The 23,387-nt window shown below is 28.9% G+C and overlaps 2 protein-coding genes across 7 annotated transcripts; one reads left to right on the plus strand and one right to left on the minus strand.

Annotated features, from left to right (window-relative positions):
* The first annotated feature begins 6,409 nt into the window (after positions 1-6,409).
* Positions 6,410-12,194, plus strand: LOC105638503 (uncharacterized). 5 transcript variants are annotated; one of them, XM_089718691.1, is made up of 7 exons: positions 6,410-6,892; positions 7,238-7,351; positions 7,867-7,979; positions 8,972-9,223; positions 9,429-9,572; positions 10,078-10,788; positions 11,595-12,194. In XM_089718691.1, the coding sequence occupies exons 3-7, from the start codon at positions 7,869-7,871 to the stop codon at positions 11,871-11,873; spliced, it is 1,497 nt and encodes a 498-aa protein (XP_089574817.1). In that variant the 5' UTR covers positions 6,410-6,892; positions 7,238-7,351; positions 7,867-7,868; the 3' UTR covers positions 11,874-12,194. The 5 variants fall into 5 exon arrangements, with proteins under 5 accessions (XP_089574817.1, XP_089574810.1, XP_089574821.1 ...); XM_089718684.1 differs by having other exon boundaries at positions 6,410-6,770; XM_089718695.1 differs by lacking the exon at positions 7,238-7,351 and having other exon boundaries at positions 6,410-6,770.
* A 232-nt stretch (positions 12,195-12,426) lies between these two features.
* On the minus strand, positions 12,427-21,391 carry LOC105638504 (uncharacterized). Of its 2 annotated transcripts, XM_089718702.1 has the most exons (15): positions 21,274-21,391; positions 20,956-21,137; positions 18,379-18,490; positions 16,186-16,298; positions 15,987-16,109; positions 15,691-15,920; positions 15,536-15,611; positions 15,279-15,365; positions 15,036-15,116; positions 14,910-14,942; positions 14,483-14,536; positions 14,348-14,389; positions 13,397-13,475; positions 13,219-13,289; positions 12,427-12,833 (listed from the first exon to the last, which is right to left on the minus strand). In XM_089718702.1, the coding sequence occupies exons 2-15, from the start codon at positions 21,121-21,123 to the stop codon at positions 12,759-12,761; spliced, it is 1,344 nt and encodes a 447-aa protein (XP_089574828.1). In that variant the 5' UTR covers positions 21,124-21,137; positions 21,274-21,391; the 3' UTR covers positions 12,427-12,758. The 2 variants fall into 2 exon arrangements, with proteins under 2 accessions (XP_089574828.1, XP_089574825.1); XM_089718699.1 differs by lacking the exon at positions 21,274-21,391 and having other exon boundaries at positions 20,956-21,255.
* Positions 21,392-23,387: the final 1,996 nt, after the last annotated feature.

Below are 23,387 nucleotides of genomic sequence, written 5' to 3' on the forward strand. Positions count from 1 at the left end.
TGCTCTGTTTGTTTCCGTAAAATAACTTGCAGGAAAATAATTTGTTGAAAAATATAAAAAATATTTTTCTTACAAAAATATTTTCTAAATGACTTATTTTTTGTTGTTTGGTTGTAATATTGAGAATTAATTAAAAATATTAAAGATTTTATCTCGTAAAACCATAAAAAATATTAATATAATAGAAATTTTATAATTTATAAATTTTGTTGTTAAATATGAGAAGAATGCCAAAAAAATATATATATAAATTATGAAAGTTGTCGGTGGAGGCTGCCAGTGGCTGGTGGTGGCTACTGGTGTTGGTCGGTGGTAAATGGTGACTGGTGGTAGTGACTATGATAACTAATAAATTAAAAAAATAGATTTATAAGGTTTTTCAATGTCCGGAAAATGTTTTAGTCTCTTGAAAATGAAAAGTTATTTTCCTATAAAAATGAATTAATTTTTATTAACAAAAAAATATTTTCCATTAACTTATTTTTCTAAATGTCCCAAATAATAAAAAATTATAAAAAAATATTTTTCTACAAGCCTCGGGAAACAAACGGAGCTTGAGTTGAAGAAGATCTGCAGTGAAGAAAAATTTTTAACTGCTCGTTTTGAGTTATTGAGCTACAGCCTTTCACAGTACAGGGTAATATGGATTATTCTGTCGTTTTTCATAAATTATTCTGTCGTCTTTTAATTCAATCTATTGCTCACTTCAGTTTCTTTATCTTCTCTCCAATTACAAGTCCTCTTACTTCTCAAAGCCCACTTCACGCAGAGCTGTAAATTCCATTGTTATCATTAGTTTGATTTCAATTTTTTTAAACCGCCAAATTCAGATTTAATTTGATTATTGGAAGCATTCAATTTTTTTTTTTTTACGAATACTTTATCATTTGTTTCAAATGAAACAAATGGACACAGTATTAAGTTATATATATTTTCGATTTTTTTTTTGAAAGGGATATATATTTTCGATTTGATTTGGTTTGGTTTTGACAATTTTGATTTCAGAATCATTAAACCAAATCGATGACTTGTTCTTTAATTTTCCAAATAAAACCAAAGAATGGAGAATGTGACCAAAAATAAAGCCCCTTCTGTATGAGCGGTAAATCATCAAATTTTTAAAATCACAATCTTTATTAGTTTGAGTGGATTAGAAAATTTGAGTCGATTTATAAACATTCCTACTCATTATGATTCTTTTTTATTTATTTTTTCATTGTATTCCCTTTGAGTCTGTTTTTATTATTGTCCCTCCGAAACTTAAACTTTTGATAGAGTTATAATTAGAATAAAAAAAATATAAAACTATTTTCCAATATAATATTTTCTTCAAACTATTTACAAGAATAATGTGAAATTTTGTTAGGTCTTAAAAAAAAAAAAAAAAAAAAAAAAAAACTGTCCACGCAAGAAACAAATTTATAGTAAAAAGAATAAAATAAAAGATGTATATTGAATCTGTCAACCTGGCGATGGATTAGGGTGGAGTTGGACAGTGTAAAATTAAAGGCATAGTATACTGAATCCAGGAGCTTGGTTGAACTAATTCTAGCAACTAATAGTCGGTAAATTGTAAGTGTTTGATAAAGTTTTAAATTCTGTACTTAGGCCAACTGATTCAAACAATTGATAGCCAAATAGGTCGTAAGTGTTTGGTACAATGCAATTGATAGCTGGTAAATTATAAGTGTTTAGTATATTTTTAATCAACAGTTGATAACCGATAAAAGTTTCAATCAGCTGTCAATTTTATCAGCTAGATTTTAAAGTTTTTGTATTTATTTCTATTAGTGTTAAAACTCGCACGATGTAAGGAGCAATATTAAATAATAAAATAATTTTTTATTATATCATTCAAAAATAACAAAATTGTATAATAAAATGATCGTAAAATACAATACAAAATTATATCTCATTGAGATATGCTAAAAAAAAGTTACAATGCTAATATGTGTCTTCTTAAGTATCTTGGGAATCCTTTTACCAAAATATGCAATGGCAAAAGTCATGCATGGTATGACCTAGGGGTGTCAAAATGGGTTGGCGTGTCAGGTTATACGGATTCGCTAACACGCGACATGATTAGAGTCAACATGAACACGACACAAAAATTAGGTAGGTAATACAAACACGACACGTTTAACCCGCCTAATATCACAAACACAACACGACACGTTTATATACAACTCTTGTAACCCGCTTAATATTATAAACAGATTAAGTGGGTCGTATTGACCTGCATGCAATCCACTTAATCTGGTTATAATATTTTTAAATTTTAACCTATTTTACTCTGATCATATTTAAAAATAATTTTTCATACATAAAATACATAAATTTCTGAAGATTCATAACTAAAATAAAAAAGTAATACAGTAATAAATTTTAAATAGGTTTTAGTTGAGTATTTATATTTAACACTAAAATTACCTTTTTACTCTTAAATAAACGGCTCACTCGCCTAATCCGCGTGTCATAAATGGATGACTCGTTTATAACACGAACCTGTTTAACCTCAACTCTCTCCCATTTATTTTGAGTGTTAAACGAATTCGTATTCGCGTGTCATCATCCATTTTGACATCCCTAGTGTCACTTATATAAAAATATATATGCACACTGTTAATGTTGAGAATTTAACTAATTATATTAAACCAGAAATTAAATATTTTTTATTTTATATTTATGATTTATTATAAATGATTATTTATTTATTTAAAATATCAATGTATTATATTTATTTAGAGTGTGTAGATGTCCTACTTTTTAAAAAATTGTCGTATTGCGACTGTGGAACCTAGCTTCTGGTATATCAAACTACTCCATACATCAAGCTAATCATCTAAGTTTTTTTTATTACCAAGAAAAAATAAAGTGTTTTTTTTTTTAATTTGTTTTTGTATCTTTTTTTATTAATAAATGATTAGAAAAAATAAGAAGGAACTAAATATTTTTTCGAAAAAAACTTATGTTACTTATTTTTTTTTTTTTTTGATACAAAAGAAAAATAAAATTAATAGAGGAAAGAAATGCAGAGAGTAAATAGTTTGGATTAGAAACCAATTCTTCTAATAATCAATTTTTATCAAAGCGTAACTCTAAATGGGAGGGAGAATTTATTAGATTAAACAACTCATGAACAGTGAATAAAAAAAATTAGACCTGGCCGATTCGTTGAATACTGACATTTTTTGGAACCAAATTTAAGAAAAAATAAGAAGGAACCAATTTTTTTTTTTAGAAAAAACTTATGTTATTTTTTTTAAAGAAAAATAAAATTAATTTTTCTCTATAAATTTATTTTTATAGTTTTTTTTTTCCTTCTAATTTAAAGAGAAAATTAATCAGAATTCTTTTCCCTTATATTCCTTTTTTAATTTTTGCTTATTAATATTAGTTAATTTTCTTCTCTTTTCTCCTCCTATATGACATTATCTAAAAAAATAAAACACTTTATCTTCTTATAATTGTTGTCATTACAACTTATTTTCTTACAATTATGCTAAATAATTACTCTTCTTGCACTTGATAATTTGAGAGACTTACATTTGACAGTCATTAAAAATAAATTTCTCTGCTTTTATATATTATTATATAGATTTGAACTTCATTAATCTCATAAAATAATTGCTAATAAATTTTTTTAATTAATATTTTTTATGATAATTCTATTTAGAATTATTTTAAAAATAAATTTTTTTATTAAATATTAGTTTATAAAATTTAATTAATATTTTTATTTATATAATACATTAAAATAAAAGAATATATTCACCTTAAATTAAAAATTTTTTGTTGCTGATTAGTGTGTTGCGTTCTGCACCATTGGCGGCCTAAAATCAAAGGTTTATGGGTGTGTGTGTATGTATAAAGTATTTGAAAGAAACATTATATTGCAAATGATTCCTTAACCTAATGATAAGGAATGATGCCGTGGGACCTTCAAGTAGTGAATAAATTTATATGAAGATTGAGATCAAAATATGACTGAGAAAATATTATTGACAAGTCTTTTGATATACAATGTGCTGATCTTAGAAAGTTCTTTTGGACTATATACACTGAAGAGTAAAGTAACCGTTAATGTTGACTTTTTTTCCTTAACCGTTAATGTTGACTTTTTTTCCTTACGGGACCAATTTAACACCGACAATTATACAAGTAAAATAATAACACCTATAAATATACTTTGGCATGATCATGGTTTTGTTTCAAATCAAAATTGAATCAAAATCGAATCGATCAAAATTGAAACCAAACTTCAGTCAAATGTTTAAGGTTCCATATTGCAACTAAAATTAGATATTTAAGGTTCGATTGTGGTTTTTTATGTTTGAAAATTAAAACCGGCAATTCCAATCTGAAATCGTTAAAAAAAAGAAAAAAATATCATAAATAATTTTTAATTATTAAAATTAATTTTAATTTTTGTCATTAAATTCATAAATTCAACCATCATTTTAAAATTTGTTAATATAAATGTAACTTGTAAATTGTAATTGGTAAAAGAGGAAAAAATAAAAAAATTGCTCATCATTTAAACATTTTAATTTAATCTTTTACACTTCATAATATTTATTTTTATACACAAATTATTCAATATTTAGATTTATTTTTTAAACTTTTAAACAAAACAAAAAGACAGTTTTCTCCTTTACAACGATAAAAAATTGTAATTTGAAGGGTTTTTTTTTTTGGAATAAAAAAGATTATATTGTAACTGTTTTTTTAACTTTTAATTCTGGATTTCAAACTAAAACTAAGCCAGAATCGCACCGCCTTTGAAATTGTCTAAAAGCAATTTGGTTCTTGTTCCACCTTTTTTAAAACCGAAACTTACAGTTCTGGAACCGTAATCATGCCTACATTAAAGTTCTATTCCTCTCTTATCATCTAAAATATCTATGTTAAAAAAAAAGAAACATTATATTGGAAAAGAGTTTTTTTTATTATTATTTTAATCATAATTCCCACTTTTGATACGATTAACAATTCAATTATTAATATTCCACCATTTTTAATACACTTCCCATTGTTTATACAAATCAAAAAATTGATTTTGTTTTTTACACTAAGCCATAATTCGATGGTAGTGCATTACAACTTGATAATAAATTCAAATTTAAATTTCTTTCTGCAGTACTAAAAAAAAATTTTTTTCAATGGAAACCTCATTATTTGAATATTTTGAAATTATTTTCCAATCTAAATAATGCGGTTTTGCTGTCCACAAACCATATCATTAGAATGTATCAAATACAAACAAAAAATTGATCTATCACATCATGTAGAAATAGGCTTGCTAAGTATTGAGGCTCTTAATATAGCAAATGGAAGTAGAAAATGGATGTATCATCTTTGCTACCTATTAAAGCACTTATTGCGTTGCCCATAAAAAGTTATATACAATCTTTCATTGTACACTGCAATTGAGAATGTGAAACAATCTTTTGCTCTAAATTCAGTCCCTAATTGAGTTTTGTAATGAAATTACAATTAAAAAAAATCATAATTGGAGTAAAATTCACATAAAAATAAAAAATAAAATGAAATTACGATTAGCGGCAAACGTAAAGTTCAAAATGATTTAATCTAAATAGTATTGAGTTAAATCATTATTATGAATGTAGAGCCGACTGAGCTCGAGCTTGAGCCTGCCAGATTTAAAGATTAATGAACTTGTAAATTTTGAATATACCATCGACTCAAGGATCAAATTTAGTTTATCTAAAATTTATTTATTTCAGTCGATAAAACTTAATAACACTGGATATTAATTAGACTTATAAATATCTTATATATATAATCTCGATAAACTTTCGAGTATCAAATTAGAATAATATAAATCTTTTCAAACATTTTCCAAACTACGTTTCAACAACACATTAACCTTATCAACTTATAACACCCGAAATTCAAATACTCCTCTCTGTTTTTATATTTGTCGTTTAAGATTTTTTGCACACCAACTAAGGAACACAATAAATATACTCAAGTTTAATAAAAATAGAGGTAAAAAGGGAAAAAAAAAAATTATATTACTCTTTTTGAAAAGATAGCGATACATATGGTTTAAGTATTGAAGATAAGAGTTTAAATTTAATAATATTATTAGTATAGAAAAATAAATCAGAAAAGAAAATTAAATACTTAATAAAATATTAAAATCATAAAATGTTACTTATTTACAAAAAAAAAAAAAAATCCAAATACATATAAAACAACAATTGTTAAAAAAAAGAAAAAAATTACTATTATATTCCTATATAACGGTGAAATATACATCGGTAAGTATCTATTTTTTTTTAAATATATGATTATGTTTCTAATTTCTGCTTCCGTCCAATCATTATTATATTTTTTTTAGTTATTTTTCCGTGACTCAAAGCACTAAAGTGGAATCAAGGAGAGAGAAAGCTCTTTTACGACTAATATGCCCTTAGGTGCTCATCCTCTCTTCCCTTTCCTTCTTTACCACTCCTCTTTGTCAACGTAGATGGTTCTATTTACATCTTCGATGAAAAACCTTTTCATCCACCTGAACACAGTATGGGTAGCAGTAATTTCAGTATTCTCGAAGCTCTGATCAACTTCGGTTTACCTTGACCCAGAATCTGATCCGGAAAGAGAAGCCATCCCTCAATGCCTCCACTCCTCATCTCCGACCGTCATTGACAAAACGGTTCGCGAGCTCTATCGCCTCGTCTCAGATTCTAAATTGGATCTCTCTCGCAAGTTTCTAGAGCTTCAGTCTGCACTTAGAGTTGAAGGTGCACAACCAAAATTCGCTGGTTTATTTGTTAAAGCACTAGGATTTCTCGATGAGACCGGGTTTGAAAGGAACCATGAGTCATGGCGATTTGGTTTCCACGTTAATCACTTGTTTATTAAGGTCCATGAACTGATTTGAATTTAAATTATGTGCTAACAATTTTAGGAGCATGCATCCTTCTGTTGGCTAGGTCCTTGGTTTTTTTTTTTGGATCCTAGGCATTAGTATATATTTTCATTCTGCAGTATTAGCAATAGATTTCTCGGAGCATTGAAACGGGTGATTTTTTTTTTTTTTTTTTTTTTTTATTATTAATCAATTCAGTTGCAAAAAGATGGATGCTGTTGCCACACCCAAAATTTTGGTGGTACTGTTAATTTTGATGCGGGAGTATGTTAATTGAATTATTAAAGAACTTGAATGTTGATGCCACAAAGGTTTTGAAATGCTGATTTTATTATCCAGGTCTATGTTTTTGTTAGGAACGGCAGAAGTTTGTGAATTTTAGTCGAGTAGCGATGGTGATGACTTTGGTTTAAGAAAGGAGTGGCTTTGTCTTTAAAAATTTACAGGAAGCAGGTATTTATTAGTATATTTAATTAATATAAGGTTGTAATTATAATAATAATAAAAAATAGTATGCATTAAGCATGTTGGTGTCAGTGAGAGAAATTGCAGCTGTCCGGGGTCTCCGGGTTGCCTTCTGTAAGCCGCCCCTACATTGATATACAGGTGGCACGATCGTGTGAACCCGATTATCAAAATCTAATTAAAAAAGAAATCACAACGTGTACGTTTTAGTCTTTTTCTTTACAGAAGATGAAGAGAGACTATAAAAAGGAGAGAGAAACCACAGAAAAAGACTATAGTGGTGGCATGCTATGGCTCCATTTGTTGAGCGTTAACCATAACAGACCCGTCTAACCAACCCTCGATCCTAATCCTTTCTCTCCTTTTCTCTTCGATTGGCTCGCCCCTTTAACTGAGTTCACTCACCGTTTTACCTTTTCCAATCGATTCCATCTCTTTCAATTTTGATTCTTGATTGATTGGTTTATTGGTTGATTGATTGGTTGATTCATCTTCAATTTGAGATATGACGAAGAGAGCTAGAACGAGCCCTGATAAGGCTGTGGTGAATGTTTGGCAACGAGAGGTTGGTGAACTTTCTACACGGAATTTCGCTCACCGGCTTGCCGCTTCTGAGGTTTGTCTGATAGTCCATTAGTCTATCTCAGTGATGGGTGTTTGTTTATTATGAACTTAAATTAATTTTAGTTTTTGGGATTTCTTGATTTATGTGTTTCTTAATTTATTCTTATATGTAGATATCTTTATACATTTTAAAACTGATATGGCTTACTTGATACTCTTCTTTGAACCCATGGTAGTTCTATATATACATTTTTTGTGATTGTTGGATTAGCCACCCTATCGTTAAAGGACTGATTTGGATCTATCATTTAGGATTCTTTAGCTTATAAGTTTTTGTTTTGGTTGGTGTGTATATATGTGTGAGTTTTTGAAGTAGGGGGTTACTGTTTTGAATTCAATATTCTGAAAAGTTTTCTTCTTTAGCTTTTAAAAAATGAAGGCAGGTTGAACTAAATTGAATTTTGATTGGTACAAAGTTTGCTGTTAATTGTTGTTTGAAATTGGTGTAGGGGGACTGCCTGGATACTGCATTGTAGGTACTTATTTGACGAATTTAGTTAGTGTTCTTTATGTTGTCCTCACATGTATAGTAATCATTACTTTGTTTTGGTTAATGAACAATTGAATCATAAAGCAAAAATAACAGATGCTGTAGGGATTAATTTAATCAGCTTTCCTTGCCTCTATTTCTTCTCTTATTGCCCTATTTTCCTGGCCGTAATGGGTTGTACGCATATAGGAAGATTTTTAAAATCTAAAGAGTACATTATGCTGTATTTAAGCTCCATTTGGTTCAAATCCTTGCTTTCTTCTTTCAATGTTACTTCTTTCTGATTCTGATTTTGTTAGAGAACATATTGAATATTAAGAAAGATAATTTTGCTAATTATATGAATTCCACTGCACATAAAAGGAATTAAAAAAGAATCACAAGACAATATTTTTCTTTGTACTGAAAAAGTTGTAACCTTTTTTTTTTTCCAATCATTTGTGGATTTCTGTTAGCAGACAGAGCTCTAAGGAAATAGTTTTCATGCCTTTCAGGATCTTGTATTGCGGCTTGATATATTCAAAAAGCTAGAGAAGCACAGAGGTTGTGTGAATACAGTAAGCTTCAATGCTGATGGTGACATTCTGGTGTCAGGTTCTGATGACAGGCGAGTCATACTCTGGGACTGGGAAACTGGGCGTATCAAGCTTTCTTTCCATTCTGGTCACAATAACAATGTTTTTCAAGCCAAAATCATGCCTTACACTGATGATCGAAGCATTGTTACCTGTGCTGCTGATGGTCAGGTAAATCCTATGTTTTACAAGGGACATGACCAGTGATCTTGACTGAGATAATATTTATCAAATAATGGCTTTCCCTTTATATTCCAAAGGACTTCATAAATCAAAGAAGGAAGAAAGTGATTTCATTGTTAAGTTAATAGACTAGAATGTATTGGTATGTCAAATATGATGGTATCCTCTTTGATAACTTTCTCCTCTATTCTAGGTTCGACATGCTCAAATTCTGGAAAATGGAGCAGTGGAAACTGCATTGCTAGCTAAACACCAAGGACGGGCACATAAGTTGGCTATTGAGCCTGGGAGCCCTCATATATTTTACACTTGTGGTGAGGATGGATTAGTTCAACATGTGAGTTATGTTTTCCTCTCTGATTTCAATTGGCAGTTCTGTAGTTTCATTTGTTACTTTAGTAGCCTTGTGGGCTTTGACCCCCTATTTCTGAGAGTTATGGAATGTGTTAAATTATGTTTTTCTTTTTTTCTTTTTGGCCCCGAGTTTCCATGGATTACACGATGGATTTGGGGTTCATTGTTAAGGTGGAAAGGATGCAGGTTTAGAATCAATTAGGATTTGTTAATCTGATGAGAAAAGAGGGGCACGAAAAGAAAAGGATCAATCCATCGATTTCTTTCTATTTATTTCTTTTTCTTTTTCTTCCCTGACCTTTAGTAAATTTAGAAACCAAATAGCTTGTTGATTCATAGCCTGGAATGTTGTGAATGAACAAAAGGTTGGAGTTGCTGGTCATTTTACTTATGTTGTGCTATTTCCATACCATTTGGTCTTCTGATATCATTTTTGCCTGATTTTCTTTAGTTTATTTACATATATGACACTATAAATTTCATTTCAGTTTGATCTGAGATCTAGGCGTGCTACCGAACTTTTCACTTGCCAACCAATTGATGATAGGAGGAATTACATGCCAGTCGTCCATCTAAATGCAATTGCAATTGATCCTAGGAACCCAAATCTCTTTGCAGTTGCAGGGTCAGACGAGTATACCAGACTTTATGATATCCGCATGTATAATTGGGATGGTTCGTCTGAGTTTGATCGGCCTACAGATTGCTTTTGTCCTCCACATTTGATTGGTGACGAGGAAGTTGGAATAACAGGCTTGTCATTCTCAGACCAGAGCGAGCTTCTAGTCTCTTATAATGATGAGTTTATCTACCTTTTCACACGAGATATGGGATTGGGTCCCAATCCAGATCCATCCTCTTGCAATGATTCAAGTGAAAAGGGGCCTATGGATGCTGATGGTAAAACCTCTCCTCAAGTTTTCAAAGGTCATCGAAATTGTGAGACTGTTAAGGGAGTAAGCTTCTTTGGGCCCAAGTGTGAATATGTGGTGAGTGGGTCAGACTGTGGTCGGATATTCATTTGGAAGAAAAAAGGTGGAGAGCTCATTCGTGTCATGGAAGCAGACAAGCATGTAGTGAACTGCATTGAGAATCATCCCCATGCCACTGTGCTTGCTAGCAGTGGAATCGAGAATGATATAAAGATATGGACTCCAAAGGCTACCGAGAGAGCTACTCTGCCTTCAAATATTGAACAGGTATGCTTTATTGTTTTGTGCTAATTACTGAAAGCATATCCTTGAACATTTTAACATTTTAATTGATTGCAAGGCTTAATGAGATATTGTAACTTCCAAATAAGAAAAAAGGACAGCTAAAGAGAGTCTGTGCACATCACGTCATAATAACAAAATTAAAAGCAATGACCCCTCTTTATCTTGAGAAAATTCAACTTTTGTGGATTGCTATTAAATGTTTCTTTGAGATGCTTTGCTCTGTGATGCAAAAGTGGAAAAAGGAGAAAGAAGGGCCTGGGGGTGCAAAGAATGGAGATCAATAATCTTAAATTTCAATGTACTTATTCGTCATCCAAACACGTCAAAGTCCGTACAGGCATCATAACATAAGCTGTAGCCCAAATAACTAAGCAAAATTGTCCAAGTTCATAACTAGTTTTTGAATTTCTTCCATAACAGCATAGTCCTGGATTCTACCTCGTATAACATAGTCATTCTGCCAGCATATTTACATTACAGAAGCCAGTCCCTTTTGCATAGTTCATACATGTTGATATTTTGATAGATGCAAAAGATCATTTTTTATGTGAATCGCTATAAAAGGTCTTGAAAAAATTTTTCTCCCTAATTTTATATTTGGGAGGAGGAAGTTCCATACCTATATGATTCCATTGTTGGAAAAGGGTAAAACACACAAAGATGAAGGCATTATGGTGACACTTCCTTTTGAGTCTTGATCCGAGTGGCTGATTCAATCGAACTGTGGAAATTTGAGGAATTGTAATTTTTATGCCAGTATTATCTGTTCTGTTACTTTTTTGGAAAAGGTTCCGATGCATGATCGCTTTCCATGGTTTGCCTTTGGTGATGATGATGACAATGAGGATGATGATTATTTCTCTGAAGAGGATGATAGCAATGATGACGACGACGACGATGATGGCGATGATGATGGCGATGACGATGACGATGATGATGGCGATGGTGAAGACGATGACATTGATGATGATTGCAATGAGGATGTTGATAATTTTGTTGACAGTTATGCTGATACAAATGATGATTCTGATTTACACTTTCTGTGTTCAGCTGAAACCAAAGGCTAGGAGCTGGATGTACCGTGCAGCTTCACCGCAGGACCTGATGCTGCAATTATTTTCACTGCAAAGGCGGAGAACAAACCCAGAGCACGATGAAGAGAGCTCAGCTGCTGGTAGGGAACTTTTAGAGCTTATACTAACATTCAATGCCAACAGTGATTCAGACAACGGAGGGGATGTATGAAGTCGGGATGACTTGTTTGGCTAGGAGATTGTTTTCTTTGGCCAATAAGAAAACCATAGTAATTGTACATAACATAGGGTTTCAAGTTTGAACTATTTTGTGAAGCCTCATAAGTTATTAATTTTCAAGTTCTTTCTTATTCATTGATGGTTATTTTGTCTTTCCTTTTTCTGGTTAATTAAATTCATTCTAGTCTTTTACTATTTTGTTTATTTTTTATTGTGTTCATAAGTTTATTGTTGTGTTAAACTGTGCATATTAATTGAATTAATTTCAGTATAATGGATAAATATGCTTCTAAACCACTCTAAATTTTACAGTAGATCCATTGTAGCTTTAAAGTTATTAATTTTGATTTAGATACAAGCATCACTATATATAAAAATATTGCATAAATCACTGTAATAATAATGTTTTTACAATTAGAATTATTCTAACTATAAATTCATGGGTACTCCTGACATTAAGGAAAAAAAAAAAAAAGACAATTCATGAATTGGATCCAAGAGAGGATGCAAACCGTTTCTCATCTCCAGTTCTTTGACAGATTTAAGCAAGTTTAACAGGGATATACAACTTGGAAAACTTTTTCAAGACATCATGAATGAACTCTTCCATAGAATGTAAATAGTATATATATTTATAGACAATAGTTAACAAATTACAGCGACTCTTTACACTTGTAATTATACGCAAAGGCCAGAGGACTAGGCTAAAATGGTGTTACTCTTGTTTTTTTGAATAGAAGCCTTTATCATAATACTTTGAATGAACCCAATCAACTGCAAAAAAAGATTTGAGCTTAGTCTTTTTTTTATTAATACAAGACAAGCTGAACAGAAAAATTTTGAATCTTTCTATCAAAAAAAAAAAAAAAAAAAAAAAAAAAAATTGAACCGATTATATTAGAGGTTAAAACAAACCGAACTGAACTGGACTAATTTTATTTGATTGGTTCCGAATTTTGACTAGCCCGACATATAAATTCTGTTACTAAGTGAATTGAATTCTTATAAATAATTCTTTTTTAGGAAAAAAATAACCAATAAGAAATTGTTCAAACATTTAAAACCAATATCCACATCATATTAAGATTACAATAAGATAAAGCATTCCCCTATTTTGATAGACCATAATTTAAAAAGTTTATTTGGGAAAATTTCGTACCAGTGCAAATCCAATGCATAAAATACTGAAGCCAGGGAATTTAAGAGGTGCTTCTTCAGACAAGAATAAAGCTGCGTTGATTAATAAAATAAGTTGTTAATGCTACCCAAATATTCCTATAAAGTATATAAATAAATATTAATTAATTTTTATATATCAATTTTTTGCATTTGTATACCTGTCAAAGGACTAAAAATTAAGGGAGAAATAATGTTGGCAAAGGAACTAATGCTTGAAATGCAGCCCTGAGCCTTCCCCTGCAAAATGTTTTTTATTTGTTGAAATTATTGATAGAAGGGGAAAAAAATTTGCTGGCGCAATTATTCAAGATGGAAAATCTCCATCCAGACTTATAAACTTATGTCCGTTGAGTAACAACTTTTGAGTTAGCTTTTAATATTTTGACTAGGTTAAAAGTCTAACTTTATTAATAGTATCATTTCCAGTTTTTAGAGTTTTGATGGAGCTTTTTCTTAAACGTTACGTTTTATACAGATTGATTAATTTTTTTTGACAATCATACCCATTTTTTTTCCCGAATTCAGCTAATTAAAATAATTAATATCCTTATATGCATTTTAAGTTAAACAATTAATTAAATAATTATTTTTACTGAATAACTCTACTTTAAATCACTATATAAACAACTGCTAGCTAAAGTTAGTTAGCTAATAGCTAATATTGCTACTAGTTATGTTCTTAGGACATGTTCAGCCAAATTAGCTATTTTCGTACATACGTAGCTGTCGGCTGTTTTGATAGTATTTAGCTATTTAAGTTTTGAGTAGTTACTAGTTATTTGAGTCGTTTTTTATAAAACGCTAAAAACTAAATATTACAAGTGGTAACATTAATCTCTAAAAAGTAGTTCAAATGTTATGTTATTAAACACTATAAAAAACAGTGCTTAGTTAAAATACTTTAGCTACTTAAAAAGTTGTTACCGAAGACAGCTTTATTAATATTCTCTATACCAACTCTTAATGCAAAACACATCTTAGTAATGTTGTTTAATATATGAAATGCTGGTTAACCACAAGCCAAAGACTTATATGCAGTGCATATTTTAATGGATATACTACTTAAGCTAATTTTAATTAATTAATTAACCTCTATTTGGTATTGTTACCTGCTCATTAGGGCCAACTTGTTTTGATGTGATGCTGCGTAACTGCACGAGTCATAAACATCAAATAGCAGATGCAAAGAGAGGTTTTTTTTTTTTTTTAATTTTTACCCAAAAGGTAAAAAACATATAACTTACAGATGGCTGCACCAAAACTGTAAAAACAGTTAATGCAGTTGAGGCATAGGGAACCTGTCACCATAAAAAGTACACAGTTAAATTATTCTATTCCAGTTTGTTTGGTGCAATTAAATTACATAAAACTTTTATTAATTTATTTATAATATCTGTAAATCTATGAATTTAGTAATGTAAAGATGATTATATTACATAAATTTTCTTTATAATGTTATAATAAATTTTAAATTTTGAATCTTATGAAATTGGGCTGAATTTCTAATTTTAATTCCATTATGTTCATCAAACAACTGAATTGTAGTTTGACAATTCAATTGGGTGTGCTAAACATTACTTTTAATCGAATTCTACTAAAATGGATAGAATTTTCAAATAATCAAACGAGTGTGTATATGATAAGAACGTATGTAAAAAATTGGAACAATACCCAATTTGACCATGCTATGCTGCACAGCAACATCTGCAGGATATGAGGTAGATCATAAGAATTTCATTCACATTTTATAGGCATAAACACATAATATACAGATATGAGACTGAAGCTTATTAGTACGTTGATGAAGCCCATAAAAAGCCCTATTGAAAGCAGTTTTTCTTCTGATATAATTGGTACCAACAAAGGCATGAAAATCAGCTGCAAATGCACACAGGAATTTTAGAACAAACAGTAGCCAGTGTCTGAAATTAATGGAAAGAAATAGAAACTAATGCTCTTCAAAAAGAAGTACTAATAACAACAATCATTATATGTTAATAGAAAAAGGAAAAAAAAATGAAGCCACAGATGGTACTGTACCTGTGATGCCATTCCAGCAACTCCAGTAAGAAGCAATAGATCAGCATACTGGTTTTTGCTGAAGTGAAAACGGGCCTTCAAATAGTACTGCATGCCAATCATACTGTTTATTATACCTCAATTCCTTTATATAAATTGTTTTTACTCGTGGAAATACGAAAAAAAAAAAAATGGTAGTACTTTATCCTCTGGTTAATGTTAAGAATGACTTAAAAAATAAAAATATAGGATAGGAAGACACAAACACATTTATATACCATAAAAGAAGCTAGGAGTCCTCCCTCGGCAAGACTGTTGAAAAATGAAACAACTGATACCTGTGAAAATGTTGAACTGACAGCACAAGTTTTTACAAAATCAATATCAATGTCAAGCTAACCCTAAGCAGAGAAAGTTGGAGAAAAATAAATACCTTCTCTTCAACAAGCAAATAAGATCTCCAACAGTTAGAATCTTCTTGGATGATGATACTGGAGAAACCCTTGTAGTTAAATTGTTGGTATGTGCATTATCTTGATGAATATTCTCTTCTGGTCCACTACTCTTCAAGATTGGCTCACTTAAATTTTCATTATCTGATACTCTATCCTTCAGGAAAATTCTCATGTACACAGTTGCAACCATAGACACAAGTGCTGCAACCTGGAAAACAAAAATAAAGACATAAAAAGACATCAAAAGTAAAGGTGAGGGATAATTATTAATTACCTGAAATGTCAAAGAAATAGAGAGCAAACGAGCTGCTAAGGTTCCTGCTACAAAAGAAGATGAAAATATGCCAGATTGAATTCCAAAAGCCGATGCTCTTTGTCTTTCTGAAATGTTGTCTGCCTAAGAAGAAAGAAGAATCCAAAACATTAAATTCATACTTTGAAAAAATAATAAAAACTATTTTAACTATAATTACCACATAAGCAAAAGCAAGGCACTGGATGCTGCTTTCAGAGACCATAGCTGTTAAAGTTCTGAGCACATAGTAGGAGTAGAAGAAATTGGTTTCGCTGCTGTATGCCAATATGGCTGCAAAAATATTATACATAAATACAAATGCAATTTGTGTGACGAAATAATAATAAAAAAAATTATTATTTAATTTCTGCATTTTATCAAATTATACTAGTATGTCCCTGCAATTTTGAAATACACTGATTCCTATATTTTGTACTATTATACTATTTTGTCATTCCGTCCAATTTTTATGCTTTTTTTTTTCAATAATTGTAATAATACTTTAGATAATTAATCATTTTGTCTATGTGTTTTGTCAAAATTAACTAATTTATTTTTGCATTTTTTTAATTTGAATAAAAAGGTATAAAAAATTGATGAAAGGACAAACTTAAAACATAAAGAAAAATTAATATTTTTAAAAAATATTGGGGCAAATTAGTGTATTTTGCAAAATTTTAGGATATAATAGTGACTTTTTAAATAATAATTAATAATAATAAAGGAAAAAACAGTAGAGGAACCAAGAACAACAAGCAAAATACCAAAGTAAAAAGTAGATGGCTAACATTGTGAAGGCAACTCAAAAGGAAAAGACAGTGAAAGAAAAGGGAAACTTTTACGGCTTTTGCTAGTGTGCTGTTGCATAAAGGTTAAAAAAATTCTATACTTAGATACATAATTCTATTCAATTGATATCTCAACATATCAACATGTATTATCAGATTAGCCATTAAATAATTTTTTATTTTTTGTTTTCTTTTTTTTTTTTCCAAACAAAATAATTTTTTATGTTATCAATTTTCCTTTTATTTGCTTTAGAATAACTTTTATTTATCTTTAAGACTATATATATATTCTGAATATTTTTTTGACTGGAATATAATTCTAAATTTGTTCTTTATTAAAAAAAGTATATACAATATTAAAAATAAGATTATGAAATACTCTATAATTATATAACAATATATAAAAACATAAAAACTATTTTCACTTCAAAGTAAATGATTGAAAAATTAGTTGTAAATACCATAAAATTAGGACTTTAACAAAATATATAGATTAAACAAAAAAAAGAAATAGAAATATGTATATATAAAGAGAGATTTAGGAAAGTTGATAATTGAAATTTTAGAATTATACAACTCTTTTATGATTTGAAAGTAAGATTAGTTTCGAATTAAGAATTGATATTTTGAGCTATTTTTAATGGTTTAATTAATTAAAATTTTTATTAGATGCATAAAATTAATATTTAAATAAATGCACAATAAAAAGTTATATATGGGTATTGAAATTTTCAATTGGTTTCTATAAATTTATTCTTCATTTATTCATTAAAAATAATTGATATAATATATTGATGTCTCTTTAAATCTCAAAAATAATAATGACAAATGAATATAACTTGCTTTAGAGGTAGAAAGTCATTTAAATATTTTAAATCTGTGGCTTATATTCAAATTGTTAAATCTAATGATAGATATACACTTCTATACCAGTAAAGAAATTTTTAATTATGTACAATAGTTTTGCCCAACTTTTACAACATCAATTTTTCTTTCCAAAGAAAAACAATGGGTGCATGGATTCCTTAATTTAATAAATTACTTTCTTAACATACATATATGTAGAGTGCTAAAAAATAATAATAAGTTAATCGTCTCACTTATGTGAGGAGTGCAGATTCTCGAGTTCGAGTCCTTTTAGAACCACGAAACGCTCAGTTTCCATTTCGGTCTACAATAGTTTGTATTAATTTGGTAAGTCATGGAGATGGCTATTCATGTTGTGTAAACTGCATTATTATTTCAGCTCATTGGGTCTCCCAATAAATAAAAAATAAAAAAGAATAAAAATTTCAATTCTATAAATTTATTTTTATAAAATTCAACTTAAAAACTAAACTAAATTCTCCTTTCAAAAAAGAAAATTCTATTAAAATAGATGAAATTAAATTAGATAATGAAATTAAAATTTATTTTTCTTCCTACATATAGTAACATAATGATTTTTAAACTTAGATCAAACGAGGTTGAACCATGGATAGTGTTTGGATTCGTTTAATAATTATTATAATTAATAATTGTAATTAATCATATCCTTTAATAATAAGAAATTTATATTACTTGTTTAAAAAGAAAGAGCATACCTAAAGGAAAAATGGAGACGGTCAAGGGAATTGTGAGCATAGCTTTCCTTCCATATTGATCAGACAGATTGCCAATTATTGGTGTTATCACAACCGATCCAATTCCTGTCATCTGCATAATATTAAATTAAAAATTATTTCCACATTCAAAAAATAAAAATAAAAATTTCTCCCTTCAAAAAAAATTTGAAATTTAAAACACAAAATGGAAAGCAAGAAAAATTAAAATTCAAGACCAATAAAACTTGATATCAATAATACTTCTTTTAATCAATTAAATCCATTTTTTTTTGTTGATAGACTAATTAAATATGTAATTCTACGTTTGATTTGATTTTTTATGATATTAAAATATGCAGAAAATTTTTATCATTATTATATATATATATTAGTCATGCAACTCTCTCTCTTTTTTTATTTATTTTTTTTTATTTTTGATATTTGAATCTTGAATTTTTAAAATGTGAAATTTTCTTTTATTTGAACAAAAATTAAATTCAATTAACCCAAAAAAAAAAAAAATCTTAATTGACCATAAGCTTAAAATTGAACTTAATTGAATGTAGTTAAATTGACTATCAAGGCTAACATTTATGTTAATTTATTAAAATTATTATTTTTATTAAAAATTAAATATTCTACTAAGTTTAACAACGAGCAAAAGATATTTGGATTTTATTTAAATAATTAATGTACAATTATAGCAAATGTATTGAATTTAATATATATATATATATATATATATATTTTTTTTTTTTTAAAGAGAACATTATATTAGGGTTAGACCCTTTTAACATTTTCATGTAATAAATGTGAATATAAATATAAATAATTTATTGCTTTTTCCGTTTCACTCAAATTGTTAATTTTTAAATTAAGTTTTTCTTATTTTATTTTAAATGTCATTTTTTAAAAAGAAAGAATTTATTGTATGTTTACTTTTTTATCCTTATTTATTGAATTCTTTTTTTTTTTTTTTTTGACATGTTATTTATTGAATTCTATTAACACCAAAGGAAAATTTGAATTTTGAGAAAGTAAAAGAATATAAAGGTAATTTAGAATGAATTTTTTAAAAAATATGATAAATTAATCTTTTTCCTATTCTATATAAAAAGGCTGAATATTTATTCATTTATTTATCTTGAAAATAAAAATCAAACACCAACAAATGGAAGCACAATAGACAATCCATTTTATGATTGTGGGATGGGAATTGGGACGAGACCCAGTTGTCAATTCTTGTCAAATAAAGGTCCACCAATAAGATGTTTACCTTCCTGCTCAACCTTTCTATTATTGTAGTATTTGATTTAGAAAATGAAAAAAATTACAGGTTAAATTAATAAATTGGCCATAATTTGTGATGAAATTACTATAAAGTCCCCAAAACAGAATTGAAATTACTAATTCATCCTTATTGTATGGAAAATTTATTATAAAATACTTAATGTTTGATGCTATTAAATTTTTTAATCGTTTAGTCATTTCTAATGTCGAATAAGGGATAAAATAGTAATTCAGTAATAAATTTAATGTGTTAAATAATAATAATAATATATTGAATATGAAGAACTAAAGACTCAAATATTAGATGATATTTGTTATTTAACACTAAAAATAAAATTTGTTTGAATGGAAGAAAAAAAATAATTTAACAAAACAAAATCTTAGGAATTTGGTAATATTTAATACAAACAGATGGATAAAATAGTAATTTCAGTTGAATTTTAAGGACTTCATTCTAATTTGTCCAGATTTAGTAAAACTTTGTTAAAGACCCAAATTCTGACTATAATACTATTTACCTATTTAACATTTTAGCTCTTACTATTTATAATTGAATTTTAATCATTAAAATTTAAGATTTAAATTATTATATTATTAAATATCTGAATATTACAATTTATTTCCCTTTCAGTTATATTAATTTGACAAATTTAATGGAAATCAAGCATGTTGATACACTATCCAAACGTCTAATTTACTGGGCTATCAAAATATCAGGTTTGAAATGTAGGTGGGAAATTGGATGGTAACGGCAGGAGGTAGAAGAAGATGAAAGGTCCTTTTAATGAGAAAGATAAGGTAAATTGCGTGAACCGCCCGATTCTAAAATACAGCTAATTTTGCAAAACTTCTGACGATATTATATAAGAGAGTTTTAGTAATAAATCAAAATTTTTTTTTTATTTTTTTTGTTTGTTTGTTTAAAAAAAAAAAAAAAAGCTTTTCGTGATCTATAAGATTAGGAGTTCAATTCCAGAAAAAAAAACATTTATAGATAGAATAATCATAAATCTCGAAACAAAATTATTCTCATGTCTAAAATGACATTGAATATTCATGGAAAATGAAATTTCCTTTTTCATGAAAAACAAACAAACTGTTGATTGTTTCTTTTCTCTTTCCAATTTTCTTTTTTTAAATTTATTGATTCTTCTAATAATTACAGTGAAAATTTAACTATTTCATTAGTCATAAAAGATGATTAAAGAAGAAGAAGAAGAAGAAGAAGAAGAAGAAGAAACTGAAAATATAAAATTTAAAGTAAGCAGTAACGGTAGAGAAACGTACGGCTTGCTGGAAACCAGTGAGGTAGATGGCGAGTGAGCACTGATCTTGACCGGGGCAAAGTGCTAACATGGTGACATCAGTTATTACAGGAAACACCATGAAATTCGATAATCCTGAGAGAAAGATGGTCACAAACAGATGGCTCAAGTTTGTAAGCTTCTCCTCCATAGGTAATTTTCCTTCTGAGAAAAAAAAGTTTGAGCTCTCTTTAGCAAACAAGTTAATAGTCGTCATGCGTATTTGATATTTTGTTTATGCGTAATGACACTTGTGCCCCTTCATTGGAGAGCCAAAGTTCGATGATACCTATTGCTTTACCTTTATCCTTTTCTAGACAGAGCACTGAGAGAGAGCTTTTGTTTTTTTTCTCCAGACTTCCTCTCTCTGTACTGTACTGTTAATTGATAAAGAAGACCGGCCTACTCCCGGACCAAGGTGTGGCAATGGGCCCTGAAATTTGAAAGAAAATATTTGATTAAAGAGTAAAATGTAATTGAATTTTTAAATTATGTCTAAATTAACTCTTAAGCTCTTTATATTTTAGAAATAATTATAATGGTTCTAACTTATAATTTATTTCAGGTCTTTCGGTCTAAAAGTGAACTTTTTCTATCTAAAAATGTGTTTAGTAACGGTAAAAAACTCATATTTTAAACAAAATGACTCGATTATAAAATGAAAATATTGATAAGTGCATTATCAAGTGCTTTTATTGTCTATATTCGTATGCAGTTTTGGGTTATTTATGTGCTTAATTCACTTTGTTAGACAATTTTTACCAATTAGACATTATTTTAGTTGCATTTGGAGTAATATGATTAAATTGGTAAAATTCCAGCATTTTTTTTGTTATCTTGACCCTTGTTCGGTTTTTCAGGGATATCTGGAGTTGTAGACCTTCAAATTGGATTCCGTTTGATGCACTGGAAAGATGAAATAAAGTTCTACAATTGTCAAAAGGAATCAGAAGCTAATTCAGTCTCAATATTGATCAAATTCAGCTCTGAATTGTGAAGCTATGTGCTGTATGACTAAGCACAACCTGTTCTGTTGTGGACTTCATATCTGAAGTTCCAAGTGTCCAAACTAACTCAGCCCAGACCCATTGAATTCTTAGAAGACAGCCCTACAGTTGTTGTGAAGACAATTAAATGAAATGAAGTCATTTTGGTCTTCAAAAACGTCATAGAAGATTAACGTTTTGAGCAGAATTTCTGCTTCAATCTGATTTCGTTTTTTTTAGGTCATATTCTTGTTGTAGATGTCCATTTTGGGCGAGCCTTAGCTCGTTAGAAAGCGGAGAGAGAGATTTTCAAATTTATTGAAGGAGTCAGAGCCAGATTTGGAACAGAAGATGCTGAAAAATAGGGGAGAAATCAGAACAGCAAATATTTTTTTTGTTTACTGTTTTGAATTTCCCAATTGATTAGGGATTCTTTTTCCTTTTGGAGGTGTTATATATGGAGTGATTCTACAGCAGCAAGGGGGCACGCTATTCTTCTTTTAGTTCATCTATTAATCTAGGTTTTTGTTCTGTATTTTTTGTTTTGGTGATTGGAAGCCATGATTATGAGTGGCTAATTTCTTTACACTAATTCAAGGGATTTATCATCCTTGCACTTTTGTGAGACTCGGGTTTTAAATGAGTAGTTTCTTCTTGAATATCTGTTGTTTCTTGTTCTTATTGAGTTGATTCTATTGAATTCTTTGCTAAAAAGGCCTATTAGTGAATTGTATGGTGGGATTAAGTGCTATTTCAGATTTCATAATCCGTAATTGTTATGAAAGTTTGAATGTTAGTAGCAATTAGGTATTACTGATTATATTTCAGGTTTTCAGTAATAATCTATAGAGACAATAGGGTTGAATTAAATGGTTTATGCTAAATTGTTGTTCAAGTTTAACTACTTCCTGATTCTTAATGCTTTTATTAAATAGAAAGGGATTGCTTAATACCCGATCGTTTAATAATTAGAGTTAATGAGGGTGCTGGGTTCAAGTTAACGAAATAGGGGAGTTTTGGGAATTTATCATGCTTTTTGGTAAATTTCAGTTAAATATTCAAAGAGTAATTAAATCATAAGTTGTCTGTGATCAATTGTGCATTGGATTAGAAATCACCTTGAATTGGTTTTTCATCAATTTGCATTACTACTTTAGTTTAATTAATTAATTTTCTTTTTGAACTGTTAAGTTGAATTTTTCACAAACAAACCCCCCTTCTTTTTAAACACAAAAATTAAGATTTCAGTCTCTAAGGTTCGATCTGAATTCACCACTTCTACAGTTAAATTCAGTAATTTAAATTTGGTGGAACCAACAAACATCAAATATAAATTAGAGACGTTATAATTATTTCTTTAATATAAACTCATTTAAGTGTCGATTTGAACATAACTTAAAAACCAGTTATATTTTTTCTTTTGAGTAAT

This window comes from Jatropha curcas, chromosome 1, assembly GCF_041381405.1.
Source record: "Jatropha curcas cultivar XTBG-Jc1 chromosome 1, XTBG_Jcur_1.0, whole genome shotgun sequence".
Classification (NCBI taxonomy): Eukaryota; Viridiplantae; Streptophyta; class Magnoliopsida; order Malpighiales; family Euphorbiaceae; genus Jatropha; species Jatropha curcas.

Bases quoted from the DNA above. Each gene is read 5' to 3' on its own strand.
- LOC105638503 (XM_089718691.1), top strand. From the start codon at position 7,869: ATGACGAAGAGAGCTAGAACGAGCCCTGATAAGGCTGTGGTGAATGTT. The intron at 9,224-9,428 runs GTAAATCCTATG...CCTCTATTCTAG, and splicing joins CCTGTGCTGCTGATGGTCAG to GTTCGACATGCTCAAATTCT. The intron at 10,789-11,594 runs GTATGCTTTATT...TTTTTGGAAAAG, and splicing joins TGCCTTCAAATATTGAACAG to GTTCCGATGCATGATCGCTT.
- LOC105638504 (XM_089718699.1), bottom strand. From the start codon at position 21,189: ATGACGACTATTAACTTGTTTGCTAAAGAGAGCTCAAACTTTTTTTTC. The intron at 16,110-16,185 runs GTAATTATAGTT...CTTTCTTCTTAG, and splicing joins GCCTTGCTTTTGCTTATGTG to GCAGACAACATTTCAGAAAG. The intron at 15,117-15,278 runs GTACAGTACCAT...GTGCATTTGCAG, and splicing joins TTGCTGGAATGGCATCACAG to CTGATTTTCATGCCTTTGTT.